Genomic DNA, 20,706 nt, shown 5'->3' with positions numbered 1-20,706 from the left:
GTTTTAAACGCGCGCACGACTAGCGTTTGCATCGCGCATAAAAAACGCAGAGGGGATTAGTGGGACGCCCGCCTACAAATAGGCCAGCTGGCCCAACCCCTGCTTGCTGGTAGAAATCTGTTTGCAAGGTTATTTCCGCCTCTGCAGAAACCACAGTGTTTGTTTTTCCCTTCAAATTGGAATCGCTTTGACACCCAACTATTATGGCTTCGCCAGCACTGGCGCGTGTGCTTCTTCTCTGGATGATCTCACGTCGGTTTGGCCAGCGCCGACACATGCTGCAGCACCACACGCCTGGAAGAAGTCGCATTTGGGTTCATCCACTTGTGGCCCAACGTACAATAAAAGGCCATTTCCATACCCTGTTTGAGGACTTACGCCGGCATCCCGACAAATTTCGATCCTTCTGCCGCATGTCTGTGGCCACATTTGACCTTCTGCTTGAGCAAACTCGCTCTGGTCTCACCTTCCGGAATACGAACATGAGACGCTGCATTTCGCCCGAGGAACGTCTGCTTGTGACCTTGAGGTATGTATGAAGCTGCTATAACTTAGTCCATGCCGCTGTCTGCTTTACCAGCCCCCCACTAACATGTGTTCTTCCTTTCTTTTTCTTTCTCTTTATTTTCTAGATTTCTGGCCACAGGCAATAGTTATCATTCGTTGCATTTTGAATTTCTTTTGGGAGTGACCACCATTTCGTTCATTGTCACATCCACCTGTGTCGTGTTGTGGCAGAGTTTAAAGAGCACGGTCATGCCTCAGCCCACGACAGAACAGTGGCTAAGTATATCAGAGGGATTTCTTAGAGCTACTGAATTTCCAAATTGCATTGGTGCCCTTGACGGCAAACACATTCGTGTGAGAAAGCCCCCACGCAGTGGCTCGCAATACTATAACTACAAGCAGTATTTTTCGATGGTATTGTTAGCCTTGGCGGACACTAATTATTGTTTCACTATTGTTGACATTGGCTCGTATGGAAGCTCGGCAGATGCCCGCATATTCCGTACATCAAGAATGGGGAAGCGACTCGTGAATAGGCGACTGGGGTTGCCGGAACCCTCCATCCTCCCAGGCTCCAGCGGGCCCCCAATCCCGTATGTAATCGTGGCAGATGAGGGGTTTGCACTCACAAGGCAAGTCATGCGTCCCTTTGCAAGAAGGGGCTTGGATGACCGTAGGCGCATGTTCAATCTCCGCCTGGGCAGAGCTCGGCGATGTGTCGAATGTGCCTTTGGCATTATGTCGAACAGGTGGCGTGTCTTTCTGTCAACAATGCAATTGTCCATGCATAATGTCACACGTGTTATCCAAGCGGGTGTAGTTCTGCATAACTTTTGCCGCATTAATGATGCAAACTTTGATGCTGACTATATCATAACACACGCAGACACCACTGACAATGTCCCGGTGATTCCTCTCGGGCGATCTGTCTCCTCCGGCCTTCGAGTTCGTGATACTTTGGCGGCATATTTTGAGTGCCCATCTGGACCAGCACCGTGGGGGGCTGATGACCTGTGAAGGGGTGAATGTTCTTTTGACGCTTCACTACCCACCTGAGATGTGGGCATTTTTTGTTTTGTTTCTTTTGTGTGTTGGGGTTGGGGTAGGGACTCGCAAAACATGAGGACCCTTGACGCGGGTTGCGAGCTTATATCTCTCGGGGTTTGAGCAGGACTTTACACAGTTGCCGACTTACTTTGCCCATATATCCTGTTGTGCGGACTCCAGTTAGGGAAGTCCAATTGCAAGTGTACTTATTTTGCTTCAGGGCCCATGGCAGGACCTAAACTTTGCAATCCCTTTCAAGCCATGTCAAACCACGAGAGATTAACTAAAACCTCATATCACATGTCCATGCATTGGTCCAAAAGGCCAGAAGTGTGTGAGAGTGTAGGCTAAGGAAATGTGTGGCAAACCTTCTGTTGGGTGGTCTAAATGAATAATAAAACGAAATCAAACCATTAACCTTTTTTTTTTTTATTTAGGGATTCGGACCAATCCCAAAATTTGGGGAAAAAAAATTAGACACCAACATGGTGTAACGAAATACAAAATAAACACACGATACCACAATATACGTGGCCAGGCCTGCACCACACACAACAGTGCCGTTCAAATATCTTGGCACCAACACACTCAGAGGTGTTGGTATAGTTGGGCTGGGGAGGCATATGCCTGCATTTCAGCACCACTATGCTGGACCTGGAGCTGGGTAGGTTGTTCCTGGCCAGCATAGTGGTGCTGATGTGGTGGCTGGAATGTGGGCCCTGCGAAGTGGGGAGCCATAGGGCGCATGTATGGATGCGGACGGGCCATCTGGGGAACAGGGTGAAATTGGACAGGCACCTGGGCCGTGGGTGGCGGCATGTAAGTATTTCGCCACTGCTCTATTGCCGTGAAACACGGATGGGGATTGTGTGGCGGTCTGCAAGCGTCGATCAATGTGACGATCGACGCCTGCAGACGGCCCATAAGGTCCATCGGCACCAGGCGTAGGAGGGGCACAATGCTGCGGCCAAAGGCATCATTGCCATCCTCCTCTGCGGCTCGCCTCAAATAGTCCAGTACCCGCGTATCCACCTGGGCAGATGTGGAGGGCTGTGGGGCACGAACACGCCGACTGCGGGCTCGCACGGGCCGCTCCTGGGCTGGAGAGCCAACCGGCCGTTCTGACTGGCCTGGTGCGGGCTCCTGGGGTGTCGGCTCGGGGCTGGGTGGCAGGATATTGGGAGCAGGGGCTTCGGCCACAGACTCCCCCACGTCAGTCTCCTCTGCTGTATCCTCCAAATTGTCGGTGGTTCTACAAGGAGGCAAAAAAATATGAGTACAAAATCTAACAATGCCCACAACAACACGTTGACAGACAGGACCTGGCCAAACACACATTACACTCATGCAACGACATAAATGCTTACGTGCGCATATCCATGATGTCCTTCAGGAACATCAGCTGTTTCGTATAAATGTAGGGCCGTTTGCGAGATGCCCCATCTCCGCTGCGTCCCTTGTCACCCATCTCTCGCCTGAATTGATCCCGGCAGCTCCGCCACCGTGTCTTGATATCTTGGACTGGTGTATGTAACAAAAACAAAACACGCCATCAGAACTATCACCTCTCACTACAAAATGAAGGGCCCTGCAATGGCAATGCGGTGGGACGTGGGGAAGCACCTGCTCCACCAAAGTTTCTCGTGCTCATGTGCGCAATACACATACAGGGCCCAGGTTTTCGATAGGCATGACAGGCATTGACAGAAAATGCCAGGTACTCACCCAAGCGAGTGCGGTCACGGGTTCGGCCTGTCTCCCACTCTTGCCCAAAGAGGTTTTTGGCCACCAACTCCCATGCGTCCTCCTTCACCGTCCTGTTGTGATACTCCTCACATCTGTTATCCCATATCGCTGGATGCTCCTGGACAAAAAGTATGAGGCGCTCCACATCCATCCCGCGCGGCATGGCTGTAGTATGTGGCTGTGAAACACTCCAAACTATCCGCAGACAACTCTCCTGGCACTGGCTAGACTTGCCCCCTCGCACTTGAAAGGCAGGCACTTCCTGGTTTGGAGAAGCTTTGTGTAGCTTTATAGACTAATTAGAATGGACATAACAGCTCTTGCGTGTTTTTCGCGCATGCAACGCAGGACCGTCCGTGTGGCATGCGTTGTTTTCACGCACCCATTGAAGTCAATGGGTGCGTGTTGCGTGAAAAACGCAAGAATATAGAACATGTCGTGAGTTTTACGCAACGCACTCACGCAGCGCAAAATACACGCATCGTCTAAACAGCCCCATAGACTATTATAGGTGCGTACGACACGCGTGAAAAGCACGCGCGTCGCACGCGCGTATAATACGCTCGTGTAAATGAGGCCTTATGGTGGAGAAACCTCATTAGTAAAATAATTGTTCCACCATTACAGATTCTCATAAAGCTATGCCAGTTATGTATCTTTAATATTTTGCACCTGTTTTACCAGTTAGAAAATGGATTGGATCCTGTATAAAGAAAAAATCCAAAGCATTTGTGTAACATACTGAACTAACAGCTGCAAAGAGGCTATAGTTTAAGCTGCAGCTTTTATTATTTGTGGCTTTGTTGACACTTGTAAAATCCCAAATCCTTGTAATAAATTGCTCTTAGTTTTCCGTTTTCAATTATTTTTCAGTTGGTTTCCATGCACCGCACAAAATTAAAACGATCATCAAGTTGATAGCTGCTTGTCTACTTCACACATGAATACATTAGACTACATGCATACGAGCGTGAGATTTACGCGCGTAAATCTGGTCCGTGTGTGTTGCGTTATTGCATCTGTGTGTGTTTTTCACGCATTCGCAAAGCACACTATGGAATTGATGCACAAATAACGCGCAGAACACGGATGTGCATCTGTGTGTTTTCACGCACCCATTGACTTCAATGGGCGCGTAGGTGCGTGAAAACGCACCAATATAGGACATGCAGTGAGTTTCACACGACGGACTCTCGCTGCGTGAAATCTCCTGCATATCTGAATGGCCCCATTCAAATCAATGGGTCCGTGTGCTGTGCGTTGTTTCCGCGCACAGCACACCGACGAGTTATACGTTTGTCTGAATGAGTCCTTAGTGTCCCTTGAATACCAAAGGGATACAGTGCCTTGCAAAAGTATTCAACACCCCATTTGGTATTTTTACTGTTTTGTTGCATTACAATCTGGAATTAAAGCGGATTTTAAATTTGATTTTCTGTAATGGACCTGACAAAATAGTCCAAATTGTTACAGTGGAATTTGAAAAAAAATTAAAAGCTGAAAAGTTGGGAGTTCATATGTATTCACCCCTTTTGCGATCTAACCCAAACAAATTAACTTCAGAATTTTATATTATTACTTGTGTAACATCCACCTGTGTGCAAAGTGTCCCATGATGTCCGTATGAATACACATCTTCCGAGAGTCCCCTGAGTCTACAATACCACTAAGCAAGCAACATGAAGTTTTGTTGTAATGTTCTGTGTTGTAAGGCGGGATTGTGGCACTTCACATACATGGAGTCGGTAGCTATGGGCCACGGTGAGATAACCACGAGCTACACGGCAGGTCCCCGGTTCGGGACACAAGCTAGACGGCTGGTCCCTGGTTCGTACGGACTTGGGCAACTACGAAGGTTGGTCATGGTAGCCAGCGGTTGCTCAGGGGGAGCCAGTGGAGGTGCGCGTGCACCGCTGGCTCCTAGTCCTTGGAGGGCTGGGGCAGGCGGGCCCAGGCCCATCACGTGAGGTGCCGCAATTTGTCGGGTTCACCCAACTGAGCTGTATAATGTGTTTTAAATAAAGAGTGGCTAGTGCCACAAATTTATTTGCCATAATATTGTTGCTGTGTGGTTATTTGTGTTAGATGAGTGGGGGTTTAACATGTGCACTCCTTAACCAAAATAGCATTCGTTTGGTTGATGTTTGTCATGGTTTACGATGGGATACTTTTTTTTTAAAGTACTGAAAAGCGTATTCTGTACTTCAAAAAAAGGTGTATGCAACGTAACGTTTTTTTTTAGCATTGATCTCAATGGACGACGTATGCAAAAGTAATGCTGGACGTTTGTATCCGTTTACATACAGTAAATCTATCCGTTTGGTTTTTTTTCTATCACTGTTCGCGTTAAAAAAAAAAGTATAGTTTTTAAAGGTAAAAAACGGACAAACGTATACCGACGTATGAGTATACGCTAAACGTACATGCTATAAATAATAGTAAACAGAAAATGATACACGTTTGTATACGTTTTCAAAGATCCACATTTTTATTAAAAAAACGTATGCGCTAGGCGGATAGTACAAACGCGATGTGAATGGGGCCTTATTTGCAAACTTCTGTGCATTTTTCAAAATATTCTAATTTGGCTACACTTGCCAAATGGGAGGTAACTCTTTCTTTTCACTATGGGCGGTGTAATGTTTTCTGTATGATGCTGTCCAATCAGTGTCATACAGTTCTCTTCCCAGCCCAGCAACACAGTGTGATAATCTAGTATACAGCTTCCATTGCCAACTCTGTTTACCACTGGTGATATATCCAGTTATTTCACAGCTAGAACTGCGATCCTGGTGTCATATGAAAGATTAGAATCTTATCCCGAGATATGGCTATTTGAAGTGATCCCCCTTCCCTCCAGCCTCAGTCTCTCACACAGGGCCGCCATCAGGGGGGTATTAGGGGTACTACTGTAGGGGGCCCGGCCAAACTTAATTGAAAGGGGGGCCCGGCAACTGCCGCGACTTGCCTTTGTTAGAAAAAAACAGGCCCCTGCAATGGGGCCTGTTCTTTTCACCAAAGCAATGTCGTGAGCTGCGGGCCCCCCTCTCATCAAACACCGCTGTGAGCTGCGGGCCCCCCTCTCATCTAACACTGCCGCGAAACACCGCGCGCGCGAACGACCGCAAGCGCGCGCCGGCGCGCTCGTTACCGCAAACGCGCGCTCACGCGCGAACGACCTGGGGAAGGCTGGAAAGCAACCCGCTCGTGCCCGCCGCCGAGAGGGATGCGGTGCGCACGCACCAAAAGTACAGCGACCAATCAACTGGGAAGAACAGCGGCGCACAGTCTAATTACCTGCTGGCCTGCCTCCGACTCCTCGTCCTCCTCCTCCGCCTCCTCGTCCTCCTCCTCGGCCTCCTCGTCCAGCGCCTCCTCGTCCGACTCCGCCTCCGCCTCCTCCTTCTTCTCCTCCTCCAGAGCGTAGCTGCGTAAGGAGAGGGGGAGGAGTCCAGTTCTTGCGCGACGGCAGGAGTTCTTCGATCCCCGCAATTTTCTGGAGCCTGGAGGTGAAGGACGACATCTGGACCGAAGACATCGCCTGACGAGGACTGGAGAGGGAGCAGCTCTTCTGACACGGTGAGTAAAGTGTCTGAAAGTGCTGTTTATGTATGGCCCTGTTCACACAGAGTATTTTTGCAGGCCAAAAAAATCTGCCTCAAAATTCCTTAAAGAATTTTGAGGCAGATTTTGACCTGCCCACACTATCTTGCCGCGTTTTTTGCTGCGTTTTTTGCCCGCGGCGATTGAGGACAGCAGACAAAAAAGGCAGCGAAAAATGCATTTTCTGCCTCCCATTGATTTCGATGGGAGGTCAGAGGCAGAACCGCGGCAAGAAAGGACGTGCTGCTTTTTCTTTTTTCCGCGACTGGCTCCCATTGATTTCAGATTAAATCAATGGGAGGCGGTTTTGGAAGTTTTTTGGTGCTGATTCTGACGCAGTGTCCGAGTCAATATCAAGGCCCAAAAACTCTGTGAACTGGGCCTTATTGTTAGGGCTTATTCAGACGAACGTGTAATACGTCCGTGCAACGTGTGTGATTTTCACGCGCCTCGCACGGACCTATGTTAGTCTATGGGGCCGTGCGGACTGCCAGTGATTTTCACGCAGCGTGTGTCCGTGTGTCCGCTGCGTAAAACTCACGACATGTCCAATATTTGTGCATTGTTCGCGCATCACGCACCCATTGAAGTCAATGGGTGCGTGAAAGTCACGCCCAGCACATGGAAGCACTCCCGCAGCCGTATAAACTATGAATGAAAACAGAAAAGCACCACGTGCTACAAACATCCAAACAGAGTGTCATAATGATGGCGGCTGCGCGAAAATCACGCAGCCACGCATCATACGCTGCTGCCACACGGAGCTGTTATGGACCTTTTGCATGCGCAAAACGCCACGTTTTTTGCGCACGCAAAAATCACACGCTCGTGTAAATCCGGCCTTAGGGTAGGAACACACTAGGCATGAACACTGCGGATTTTATGCAACACATTTTATTGTGGAAAATCCACAGTGTATCACAGTCACAGCCGAGTGGATGAGATTTGAACAAATCTCATCCACACGCTGCAAAAAAAATTGACCTGCAGTGTGGCTTTTTAGGCCGCAGCATGTCAATTTATGCTGCAGAATCGCCACTCGTCTGGTGCGGAAATGCTGCGGTTCTGCCGCAAAAATCACAAAAGAGAAAAAAAAAAGGCACTTTTTTAAATTGATAAAAAAGTTTATACTTACCCCGGCCGTAGTCCTGGTGACGCGATCTTCTATTCTTAGCGCAGCTCCTGGAGCTGCTGCCGGTCTCTAAATAGGCAGTTGGTCCAGTAAAATTTGGAATTATTTTTTTTTGTGAACCAGCTTAAAAAAATACAAAACTTTTGTGTTAGGGCCTGTTCACATCACCGTTCGCTTCCGCTCCGGGGTTCCATCTGAGGTTTCTGTCGGGTGAACCCCGCAACGGAAAGTGAAAGTGACAGCACAGCTTCCGTTTCAGTCACCATTGATCTCAATGGTGACGGAAACATCGCTAATGGTTTCCGTTCGTCACCATTCCGGCTGGTTTTCGGACGGAATCAATAGTGCAGTCGACTGCGCTAATTGTGACGGAAGCTGTGCTGTCACTTTCACTTTCCGTTGCGGGGTTCACCCGACGGAAACCTCAGATGGAACCCCGGAGCGGAAGCGAACGGTGATGTGAACAGGCCCTAACACAAAAGTTTTGTATTTTTTTAAGCTGGTTCACAAAAAAAAATAATTCCAAATTCTACTGGACCAACTGCCTATTTAGAGACCGGCAGCAACTCCAGGAGCGACATCATAAGGGACACACTAGGCGGATATGCTGAGTAAAACTACACAGCTTATCCCGGGAGCCGCAGAGAATTCCGCCAGCAAAACCGCACCAAATAGTGGCGCAGGTTTCGTGAGGCGTGTCCGCTGCGGGAATCCTGCAGGGAAAAAAAAGTTTAGACTTCCCCCGGCCGTAGTCCTGGTGACGCATCTCTCTCTTCTGAACGTAGCCCCGCCTCCTGGGATGACGCTGTAGACCATGTGACCGCTGCAGCGGTCACATGGGATGAAAAGTCATGACAGGAGGCCGAGCTGCGCTAAGACTAGAGGATCGCGTCACCAGGACTACGGCCGGGGCAAGTCTAAACTTTTTTATAAATTTAAAAAAGTGCCTTTTTATTTTTTCTCATGTGTGATTTTTGCGGCAGAACCGCAGCATTTCCACAACAGAGGAGCAGCGATTCCACAGAATACATTGACATGTTGCGGCTTAAAAAGCCAAAAGCCACACTGCAGGTCAATTATTTTTGCAGCGTGTGGATGAGATTTGTTCAAATCTCATCCACTCGGCTGCGACTGTGATACGCTGCGGATTTTCCACAATAAAATGTGTTGCATAAAATCCGCAGTGTTCATGCCTAGTGTGTTCCTACCCTAAGGCCGGATTCACACGAGCGCGTGCTATTTGCGCGCGCAAAAACATGGCGTTTTGCGCATGCAAAAGGTCCATAACAGCTCCGTGTGGCAGCAGCGTATGATGCGCGGCTGCGTGATTTTCGCGCCATCATTATGACACTCTGTTTGTATGTTTGTAGCACGTGGTGCTTTTCTGTTTTCATTCATAGTTTATACGGTTGCGGAAGTGCTGGGCGTGACTTTCACGCACCCATTGACTTCAATGGGTGCGTGATGCGCGAACAATGCACAAATATAGGACATGTCGTGAGTTTTACGCAGCGGACACACGCTGCGTGAAAATCACGGACAGTCTGCATGGCCCCATAGAGTAACATAGGTCCGTGTGAAAATCACGCGCGTTGCACGGACGTATTACACGTTCGTCTGAATAAGCCCTAACAATAAGGCCCAGTTCACAGAGTTTTTGGGCCTTGATATTGACTCGGACACTGCGTCAGAATCAGCACCAAAAAACTTCCAAAACCGCCTCCCATTGATTTAATCTGAAATCAATGGGAGCCAGTCGCGGAAAAAAGAAAAAGCAGCACGTCCTTTCTTGCCGCGGTTCCGCCTCTGACCTCCCATCGAAATCAATGGGAGGCAGAAAATGCATTTTTCCCTGCGTTTTTTGTCTGCTGTCCTCAATCGCAGCGGGCAAAAAACGCGGCAAGATAGTGTGGGCAGGTCAATATCTGCCTCAAAATTCGGTGCGCGGTTCCAGGCGGTCGCGGGTGCCCATGCGCAGGAGTTTGCGGGTGCGCGCGATCGGTCGCACGGGCGGCGGTGTTTGACGGCCCCATGACGACCCCCATGCTACCCAGGGCCGCCATCAGGGGGGGTATTATGGGTACTGATGTGAGAGGCCCGGCCAAACCTAATTGAAAGGGGGGCCCGCAGCTCACAACATTCTTTTGGTGAAAAAAACGGGCCCCATTGCAGGGGCCTGTTTTTTTTCTACCAAGGGCAAGTCGCGGCAGTTTGCCGGGCCCCCCTTTCAATTAGGTTTGGCCGGGCCTCTCACATCAGTACCCCTAATACCCCCCCTGATGGCCGCCCTGGGTACCATGATATAGTGCTGGACGGAGTACCGTTAACAGGCGGTGCCACGGTAGGGGGGCCCAAAAAATTTAGCTGTAGGGGGCCCTGAAATTCCTGATGGCGGCCCTGCTCTCACACGGTGTGAAGTAGCTTCATCCTGATTGGACAGCGTCAGAGGCTGTGAGGTCGCTCCACCTCAGGAGAATCGCTGCTGTTAGTATAGCCTCATTTGCATATTTAGAAAAAAGCTCATAACTTTTAAAACAATAATCTTTTTGGGACAAAATTTTCACTATCCTTATCAGTGTCACAGCACCTATTAGATTAGCTAGGCGATTGGGCATTACTAAACTAGTGACAGATCCTCTTCAAGTAAAAGATTTTGATATCTTATGACAATCTGTAATTACAAACTTTACACCAGAAAATTGAGCTGCTCAGTATGTCTCTGAGTTAAACAAAAACAGTTTGCTTACGGTGACAATTATCAGTATGTCCCGGACTAGTTGACTGAGATAACAGCTGGGTCCCTCTTTTGCTATCAGATCTCCTTTCAAACTGACATTTAGCAGTCGTAGAACTAAACTCAGCTATACCTGACAAACCTCACATGAGGCTGGAGCATTACATGTATCAGCAGCAGAAAAAACATGGCCTGGCCTACGGGTATGCTACACCGTCTCACTCAATACTAGTTTCCATTCATCTTACTACTGTAGATCCAGCATTTTGTCCAATGCAACCGGTAACAAGCAGTCATAATCTTCGCCGTATATAAATATGAGCAAAATGATAACTCACAAATGATAAAAATGTGGTTTATAGTTCAGCAATTCTAGTTAATACATTTGTTCCAACGTAAATGATAATTTCATAGTGTTGAAGTTATAAATCTAAATCTTGATGTGTGAAGAAGTGCATTGTTTTCTGTCAACAGAAGTACTACAATCATAATAATAAAACGAAGGAATATTCTACATAAACAGACCTCTGCATAAATTAGTTTAATAAACTGTACCCAGTAACAATAATCATATCTATAATTATACAAGGGCAGCCATAGACAGTCGGTAATACATCTGACGATCTTCAGGCCGCACCACCCCTCTTTCCAAGGACAAACAGGAAGATTCAGGTTTATTACGCAGGTTCCAACATGCTTTACACTTTCTAATGATATCATAGTCAGCCTAGAAAACTACCATCATGAAGTAAAAAGATAATGGAAATCTATGACCATTTCTGCTACTCAAATGGGTCTAGTAAGGGCTATTAGTGAATATATAAAGATAGTAATAGTAAGAAAATGAAGGAGATAATACCTTGTTGAATATATTTCTTACACCACAAATACAAACACAGTACTGAATTTACTATCCGTGTTAAAAACCCACAATGTGCAGTATATGAAATATTTTGTTGTGCACCTGACAGTCGTATGTAACTATCTTGTTACTCTACAAGGAAAGAAGTCACAATACTTTTCCAAGTTGCAATAAAATCCCATCTGTCTAGAAGAAAATGACGCTGCAATCTCATCACGTCGATTAATTCCTATGGATATTATGTTGGGAAATCTCCTTGTGTGATGCCACGGTGCTTCCAACTATTGTATTATCAATATATTATTCTATTAACATGGAGCACATTGTATAAGAATTTATATCTGAATTCTGTAATATTACCCAAACTGATATATATAATAAACATATAGAATTTTATTAATTATATTATTAGAACATACACCACAGAAGTCATAGGCACATAATACTGCAATGACATCAAATATCCCTATAATCTATATTTAGGGTGGGACTGTCACATCAAATAATCCTAAGGTCCAGCAGAGGAATATCCTGTGAATCAATTGCTTGGGGTTTTCAACTTTTTTACATATTACCCAGTAGCCCTTAACGAAATGGCCTCTGAGTTTACAAAGCAGTTAAAAGTGCACATGTTCTGTTTGTAGTGGGGTTCCTCTGGTGGACCCAATGTATCCCAGTTCAACATTGTCTATGCAAAATAATATGATTGTTTTTATGACACGTTTCTGAATACGGTACCAATGACATCTCAAAACAGCATCTACATTTGTGTTTATACATTAGTGTCGTATATTAGACCTGTATACCCGTGTATTAGACCTGTATACCCGTATATTAGACCTGTATACATGTAACAAAGGTTAAATCAGCTGTCTGTAATAGAAGTAATTTCTAACAATGCTTGTCACACTGCCCCTTGTCTCACTGTGTAGATCCTAACACTAAAACAGATGAGCACCTGCCAAGCCCCTCTCTATATTTACCCATCCAGTGAGGTCAGCTACCCAAGAATGGACATGGCAAGCAGAGCCTCTCCAGTATTATTTTTAGCTCAGTCCTTATGCATTTGTTGGAATTTTGTTTTAATCACTCCCAGTTACTATTCCAAACTTGCTTGGGTAATTGTCAGGTCCTTCTTGGTGAGGGAGGCAGGGGGAAATGTAAAGTTGGCACCTGGGCATCAGGATGGTATATCAGTCGGGACAATTGTACTGAGTCAGCGCACGGCTCATAAAGGTAAGAGACAATTACCAGCAAGGGGATCAGCTTGAATATTTTATAACATCGTTGCCTGAGAGATCTGTGAGTATTCTGTATTTCTAATCTGGAAATGTATTAAGTATTTTTTACCCTATTTTACAGGTCAGTACTATATAGAGTGGCAGTGGCTACCAATACCCAATATATTTATATGTTTTATATTTCTAGAGTTTCCTACAGAATTTATTTTCCCATTTTATTTCAATCTGACTTGTGCGAACACATGACAGGGAAGGTTGAAGGAGAAGGATTAATTAAAATTCAGCATAAAAATGAGTCTTAATTGTGTAAATATATCAGTATTTGTACAATAATAATAATAAAATACAAAACTGTGTTACATTTTAACATTTTAAACTAATTACGGAAGATATTAACAATGGAAATTATTCGAGGTGATACACAAAATAGACATTTTAAAACAAAAATATAACATAATTCTCCTATAGTTGGTCTTTTCTTGCCATTTTCACATCTGCATTGTCAGTATCATTGGACGTGATGAGCATGAAAAGTACAATTGTACCTTCGCCCTGAAGGTAAACCACAATTACATTCTAATTCACTATAAATAGGTCTTGTGATTACATAATATCAGATGGCTTCATATTTGTCTATGGTAGATTGTCAATAGAGGCAGATAAACAATATACTACAGACAGTGATAATACTAACAGCACTGTTATTACAGACAAATATGTCCTTAGTATATGTCCTTTGTAAAAATGGTCATGATCATATTTATATTTGAATTTTACTCCAGAGGGTTGTCTTTGATCGCGTGGGCTTGGCTTCTGGGACCCCCAGCGATCAGATGTTATTGTCAGAGGAAGCTTCGTTTCGCACATGTTTCGGTTGCTGCAGGGGAAATATAGTATTAAATGGCAGTAATTCAAATAAATTACCGACCATGTAAAATATGGACACACCAGATCTGCCAGAGCGGCAACTGCTTTTACCACACTTGCACATAGATGGGGTCCCAAAGAGAGAACATATAAAGTGCATATGGACATGGATTGTCTCAATGAGACAACCCCTTTGTTTTAATTGACTAGGGTGTGAATTGCTTGGTAATATGTAGTACAAGAAAACAATGCAACAAATGTTAGGTTACAAAGAGTTACCTATTTGTACATCTACATATCTCTGTAAATCAATAATTCGGGCTGCGATGGACAATGGCACGGTATGGCTGCAGCAAAGCAATTTTTCCTAATTTCTTCTATCAGCACAATTCCAATCCAAGTGTGAAGTCAGCAGCTGAGTAATAGAAGACAGAATGGTTGCTAGGGATAAACTGCTTCACAACTACAGCCCTTTAAATAGGGTTGTCAGGCAGAATATCTTTACAAACTAGTCTGTCTGAACATTCAGATCTTCAGCCCGAGGTCAAATAACCAAAGAGCCGAGGGTAAAGAACAGAATATAGCATGACAGTAGTCATGCCAAACTTTATCTTTTAGGCATGGCTCCCTCACGCACGGAGCAGATCCCAATGATAAGAAAATAATAATTCTCCCTTCCCTGGGATCCAGTCTCTTAAAAAAAACAAAAAAAACCACAAGCAGCAAGATGTATGATCTGGCCTTACTGCCATAGGAATCAGTTTTTGTTTTTTAAAAGACACAAGTTAACTTTCAATTTAATCTGGCCATACACTTAAAATAGCTGTAATAACTACTATGTCCCTCATAAATATGCATGGCATGGGGAAAGGAGCAGAAGCTGGTGCCAGACACTTCTTGTAGCGCTTACAGTATCTCCAGTGGAAACAAAGAATCGGGCATGTTGAAATCCAACATGCTCTATCGTTGTTTCCCCCGACAGTAGACGATGGTCAGTCTGCCCCCATACACTTTATATTGTTGGAGGATCTGACTGAAATCAGCGGGATATGCCATCATTTATGTAATTGGTATAGTCAGCTCTAGAGAATACCCCCAGCTACTAAAACCTTTACTTGTAGCTAGAACAAAGGATCCCATTAGGCTCTCTCGGATTCATATGGGTGAAGGGAAGAAAGGCCAGAGACTTGTACCAATGAGAGTTTCTGACGTGTCCCTGCGAAACAGCACTTCTGCATTTTACTTAAAGGGTAACTAAACTTTTAAAAAAACTTTTGACATGTCATAGTGACATGAAGTTTTGTTCTGTGGGAGTCCGAGCATAGAGACCCCCACCGATCGCTAAAACTAATGGTAGAAGGGCTCGATTGAGCGCTGTGCTGCTTCGTTTCTTTCACTATGACTTGTCAAAAGTTTAAAAAAAGTTTAGTTACCCTTTAAATCTCTGTTCTATTGTACACAATGATGCAATTTACTTATTGCACAAGTAAGGTGCTCCCAATGGATCTAATGAATGATATCACTGAATTTAGAATGTGAATGTGGAAAGCAGCAATTGTTGTATCAGAATTCCACAATATGATATTTGTAATGTGTGTAGTGAATGAAATTATGATGTCCTGAAAGACTCTCTGAGGCAGTGTTATTTGACTACAAATGTTCACGTACTGTTTTTGCTCTGTTTTTACAGCTTTAACATCTAATATCGGTTTGTGCTGAAAATGGTAATCTGCAGATGTCTACAGATGAGTGTCATGGATATCACAAAGATGTTTTCCATTCTAAGGCCAAGAGAAGAAGACGAAGGGACAGCTGAACAGGACCGCGAGCTTCATCTGGCGGTGACAATGGATAACCCTGAATACCTAACGTGTCTACTTTCAGAAGACAAATATAAGAAATTGGTCAACAGTCAAAGTGGTTGGGGTGTTCCAGTAACTCCTCTTCGCTTGGCTGCCTCCAAAGGTTCTCTAGAATGCTTAAAGGTTCTCCTGGCTTATGGGGCAGAAGTGGACATCTTAGATGTGAAGGCCCAAACCCCTTTATTCACCGCAGTCAGTGCTGGTCATTTTGATTGTGTCAGAGAATTACTCAAGGCTGGAGCTTGTCCTTCAGGAAGCATATATAACAACTGCACTCCTGTACTGAATGCTGCCAGGGAAGGAAATGCCAGTATCTTACGAGAACTCTTAGATTATGGGGCAGAACCTAATGTCAAATGCAAATTACCTGACTGGACTACACACATTGCAACAACCACAGGACCATTGTACCTCTCAGCTGTCTATGGGCACCTTGAGTGTTTTAGGACCCTGCTCCTTTATGGGGCTGACCCAGATTACAACTGCACAGATGAGAAACTTCTGAAAAGGATAAAACATCCTAAGACTGTACTAGATGTGTGCCTGAAACATGGATGTAGGACATTGTTTGTGAAATTACTTGTTGATTTTGGAGCTAATGTCTATTTGCCTGACATCAATATCTCCAAGTCGTTCCCCAATCACGAGGCAATGGAATTTCTGGTGAGAGAAAGAGGTAATTGTTGTAATTAAGGTGAAGAGTCCCCAACTGCTACATACATTTTGTACCCATGTTCTCTGCAAACACATAGAATAGTCCATATAAAATGCTGTATGTGTCAATCAGACATGGCATAATAGATTGGGAGAGGTTGGGCTTCTTTGACACCACCTTTAGTGGAGAGGTGGTTATGTCTGAAAAAAATCCTATTAATTTTGGAGGAGATAAAGAATGGGTTCTACTAATCATGGGTGTCCCACTTGCTGGAGCCCCATCAGTCCCACTTTTACAGAAGCATATGTTAACCATTTTACAGTTTAAATATAGATACAATCTAAATAAAATGTTGAGTAAATTTGTAAATACTTTGCATAACTTATATTGTACTGATCCTGAGTCACAGCCTGTATTGTAGTCCAGAGCAGCATTCACAATTCTGTCAGAAGTTATTGGAAATTGTCAATTGGCTTTTTGTTAGACAACAAACAGCATAGCTGAGAACCTATTATGCAAGGGAAAAGTTCAATTCTTTTCCTACATCACATTAAAGTGACTGGTGCTAAAATGACACTTCCCAGATTGCAAATCACCAGAGCACATTTTGTGCAAATGTTGATCCATCGAGGACTGCTGTGAGATTTCAGCTTTGAAGCCTGCAGAACTGTGAATGAAGCTCTGGACCTTAATGCATGCTGGAACTCATGAATCAGCACAAGATAAGAAATACAATGTATTAAGTTACTACAGACAAAATGTATACACTGTGTTATGCCTAATGCAGGCCTAAAGGCCCAAAGGGGATGGTGCATGACAGAGGGATTAATAGACCACCAAAGAGAGAGTCTCTTTGTTCTGCCGTGCTTCTTCACACCCTGCACTAGGCATATTACAATGAATCAGTTTTACCTGGAGTGTTCCTTTAAGGCTCTGTTCACATTCTGCCGCATACTTGTCCGGCAAAATTACGGAAACCATGACAGATCTGGCTGGAATGGATCGCGGCGCTCTGTGTGACTTTCTTTCTTCTGATCCTATGACAGAATAAAAAAACAAAAATAGCGGCGCAAGTGTGAATAGAGCGTGAATACCATTTTACAGTTTATGTATAGAAATAATCCAGATAAAAAGATGAATAACTTTGTAAATACTGTACATTGTATTACTGATATTACACAAGCCTGTATACTGTTTTCAATAGCAATCAGCAGAATGCAGGATAGGGGCTTAATGAAAAGAACGTGGCTTAAATGTGCCAAAATGCGTCATAGATCTGGCTTAAAATTCTGTCGCAGATTAAGCCAAACCAAAGGAGGAGCAAAGTGTCTAGCATGTCTAGCTAAATGTAATATATATATATATATATATATATATATACACACACACACATTTCTAATACATACATTTACAATATATGTATGAATTAATATATATATATATATATATATATATATATATATATATATATATATATATATATATAAGATGCTTTAAAGGGGTCCACAAGATATGCCATAAATGTCTGAATATCTGTTAGGTAGAGGTCTCATCTAGGGATAGCAGCCGCATCCAGGAATAGACTGAATGGAGAGGTGAATGGAAAAGGGCCCTCGTTTTCCCGTTATATTGGGTTCCTAGAGATTATGGCATACTCTGTGGCTGTGCTGTAAATGTCTAAGTTTGTCTAACACGTTAGTCATGCATGGCAGATTTTTTTGCAGAAACTTCTGTTCCATGCAATTAGTTCTATTCATCTTAAAGGGAATGTGTCGCTAGAATTTTTTTATTTTTTTTTTGTTAAACAGTTAGTGTATACGTGATTGCACATTGTTTTAATTTTTTTAATTTTTTCTGAAGTCAGGAAATATTATAAATTAGATTATAATTTATAACATTTCCATGTGCTGGTCACTAGATGGAGCAATTCCCAAAATTACAGCATTGGCATGTGGTAAAGCAACCACATTGCTTTATGCTGCAAAATTTGAGAAAACACACTCGCTCTAGTGAGCTCACAGAATCCCCCCTCCCTTATCCTCGCTAGTGCCAGGAGAAAGGAGGGGATTGAACGGTCAAACTTCCTACACTGTGTGTCGCCATTTTTTGAGCGAATGCACAGTGTAGTAGGCTTACATACAGTAGTAATCACACAGTAAAACACGAACAAACACAGACATAACTCCCTCCGGTCCGTCCGCTCCGTCTGCTCCCTCCGCTCCAAGTGCTTGCATTAGAACACAAGTCCGGAAGCCGCGACTGGAAGTAGTAATCTTACTTTCCGGCCGCGGCTTACGGTCCGCAAGAAAATGGCGCCGGACGTCGCTCGGCCGAAGACCTTCCATTTGGACTGTGTGGGAGCGGCGCATGCGCCGTTCCCACACAGACCGCGTACGCAATAGTGGATGGAACGGCTCCCGTTCGCATTCTCTATGGGGATGTGTGTGCTGTATTCCATCACTGTATGTGTCGTTAATCGACACACACAGAGATGGAAAAAAAATGGCAGCCCCCATAGAGAAGTAAAATAAATAAAAACGTAAAAAGTACAACACAACAACAGAAATAAATAAAATGTATTTAAATATCAAACTAAAACGAATAACATATAAAAACAATTTTTTCCGCGACACTCGTCCTTTAATGGTACCTATAGAAACAACCCTATTCAGATGAATTAACTGATCTTCATCTGTTGAAATTTCGGCAACAAAATCTGCCAAGTGTGACTGCCCCCTAAGTATACAGCAGCTCAGGAGTGAGTATGATGGATGTAAGCTGAGGTCACTAAACATAGCTGTGCCTTAATGGAGCAAAGTGAGAAAGCATCCAACACTGAAGGAAATAAATACAGGCTAGGATTACTCATAGTGCTTAATTGATTTACATATGTTTAAGACCACAGTTGTACATCTACGGTAATTTAATAAGCTCAACTACAACTCTATTGAAGGGTTTTTCCAGGCTTTACAATTCTTACAATTTTATATCCTATCCCCACTGATGAGCAAAAAGAAGGCACCCCATGGCACTTTTATTGTTTATCCAGGCGCAGTGGTTGTGTCTGGTACTGCAGCTCCACATATTCACATAATTGACGGAAATCCAGTACTAGGCACAGCCACACCCGTAGACGTTGCTTTTGCTGGATAAACAATGAAGGGGATGGCTGGAACAACCCCCACCGATCATACACAGATGGCCTATCCTATAATAGCTCATCAATTGTAAAGCCTGGAAGACTCCTGTAACACCCTCCCGCTTTGCGCCTTAAGGGCTTATTTACACGAACGTGTTTTTCACGCGCCTCGCACGGACCTATGTTAGTCTATGGGACCGTTTAGACAGTCCGTGATTTTCACGCAGCGTATGTCCGCTGCGTGAAACGCACGACATGTCCTATATTTGTGCGTTGTTTGCGCATCACGCACCCATTGAAGTCAATGGGTGCGTGAAAATCACGCGCAGCACACGGAAGCACTTCCGTGGGACGCGCGTGATTCGCGCAACAGCAGTCAAAACTATGATTGAAAACAGAAAAGCACCACGTGCTTTTCTGTTTACAAACATACAAACAGAGTGTCATAATGATGGCGGCTGCGCAAAAATCACGCAGCCATGCATCATACGGGGATGACACACGGAGCTGTTAAGTACCTTTTGCGCGTGCAAAACGCCGTGTGAATCCGGCCTCATAGTATGTCGCGACTAGCATACTATTACAGGAGCTGAGTGGACGCCATCACTTTTAAAGTAGTACAATATCACTAATTATATAAAATGGTAAAGTAATCATTTCTTTTGTCTCTTTATAGTACATCCAAAGTCACTGATGTCCCAGTGCCGATTGACTATCCTGAACTGGGTGAGACAAGTAGGGAAAACGCACGATCTCCACCAGTTAGAGATCCCTCAGACAATGATCAGATATATCCTACATGAGACTTAATCAGAGGATGAACGTGACAGAACTGCAAGAAGAAAACTTGGACTTCTGGAGACCACACAGCAGCAATTATTAAGACTAAACCTGACATTTGGCGTTACATTAAACTGTTCAATTGTCTCCATCAAACTTTGCATTTACAAAGGGGCTGCACATAACTTATATTAGTAGACCTCGGTATCTAAGAGGTTAAGCATTGACCGCGGCATCTAAGGGGTTAAGTTCCACCAAAAAGTGAATATAAGGGCATGCGCAGGTGCATAACTAGGAAAGACTGGGTCCCATAGCGAACTCTTAACTGACCCCCCTCCCCTAGGTGCTACACACAGCCCCCTTCTAGATAGTGCCCCCTGTAGATAGTGCCCCCTGTAGATAGTGCCCCCTGCAGATAGTGCCCCCTGTAGATTGCGCCATACAGCCCCTCTGTAGATTGTGCCATACAGTCCCCCTGTAGACAGTGCTATACAGCCCCCGCGTAGACAGTGCTATACAGCCCCCACTGTA

General features: G+C 44.5%; 1 protein-coding gene across 3 annotated transcripts; it reads left to right on the top strand.

Annotated features, from left to right (window-relative positions):
- The first annotated feature begins 12,903 nt into the window (after nt 1-12,903).
- Nucleotides 12,904-20,331, top strand: LOC142658720 (ankyrin repeat and SOCS box protein 12-like). 3 transcript variants are annotated; one of them, XM_075834330.1, is made up of 4 exons: nt 14,282-14,305; nt 15,430-15,447; nt 15,526-16,277; nt 20,072-20,331. In XM_075834330.1, the coding sequence occupies exons 3-4, from the start codon at nt 15,587-15,589 to the stop codon at nt 20,203-20,205; spliced, it is 825 nt and encodes a 274-aa protein (XP_075690445.1). In that variant the 5' UTR covers nt 14,282-14,305; nt 15,430-15,447; nt 15,526-15,586; the 3' UTR covers nt 20,206-20,331. The 3 variants fall into 3 exon arrangements, with proteins under 3 accessions (XP_075690444.1, XP_075690443.1, XP_075690445.1); XM_075834329.1 differs by lacking the exon at nt 14,282-14,305 and adding an exon at nt 12,904-12,933 and having other exon boundaries at nt 15,430-16,277; XM_075834328.1 differs by having other exon boundaries at nt 14,224-14,305; nt 15,430-16,277.
- Nucleotides 20,332-20,706: the final 375 nt, after the last annotated feature.

Source organism: Rhinoderma darwinii, chromosome 8 (assembly GCF_050947455.1).
Source record: "Rhinoderma darwinii isolate aRhiDar2 chromosome 8, aRhiDar2.hap1, whole genome shotgun sequence".
Taxonomy (NCBI): Eukaryota; Metazoa; Chordata; class Amphibia; order Anura; family Rhinodermatidae; genus Rhinoderma; species Rhinoderma darwinii.
This window is presented reverse-complemented; position numbering and strand designations above follow the sequence as displayed.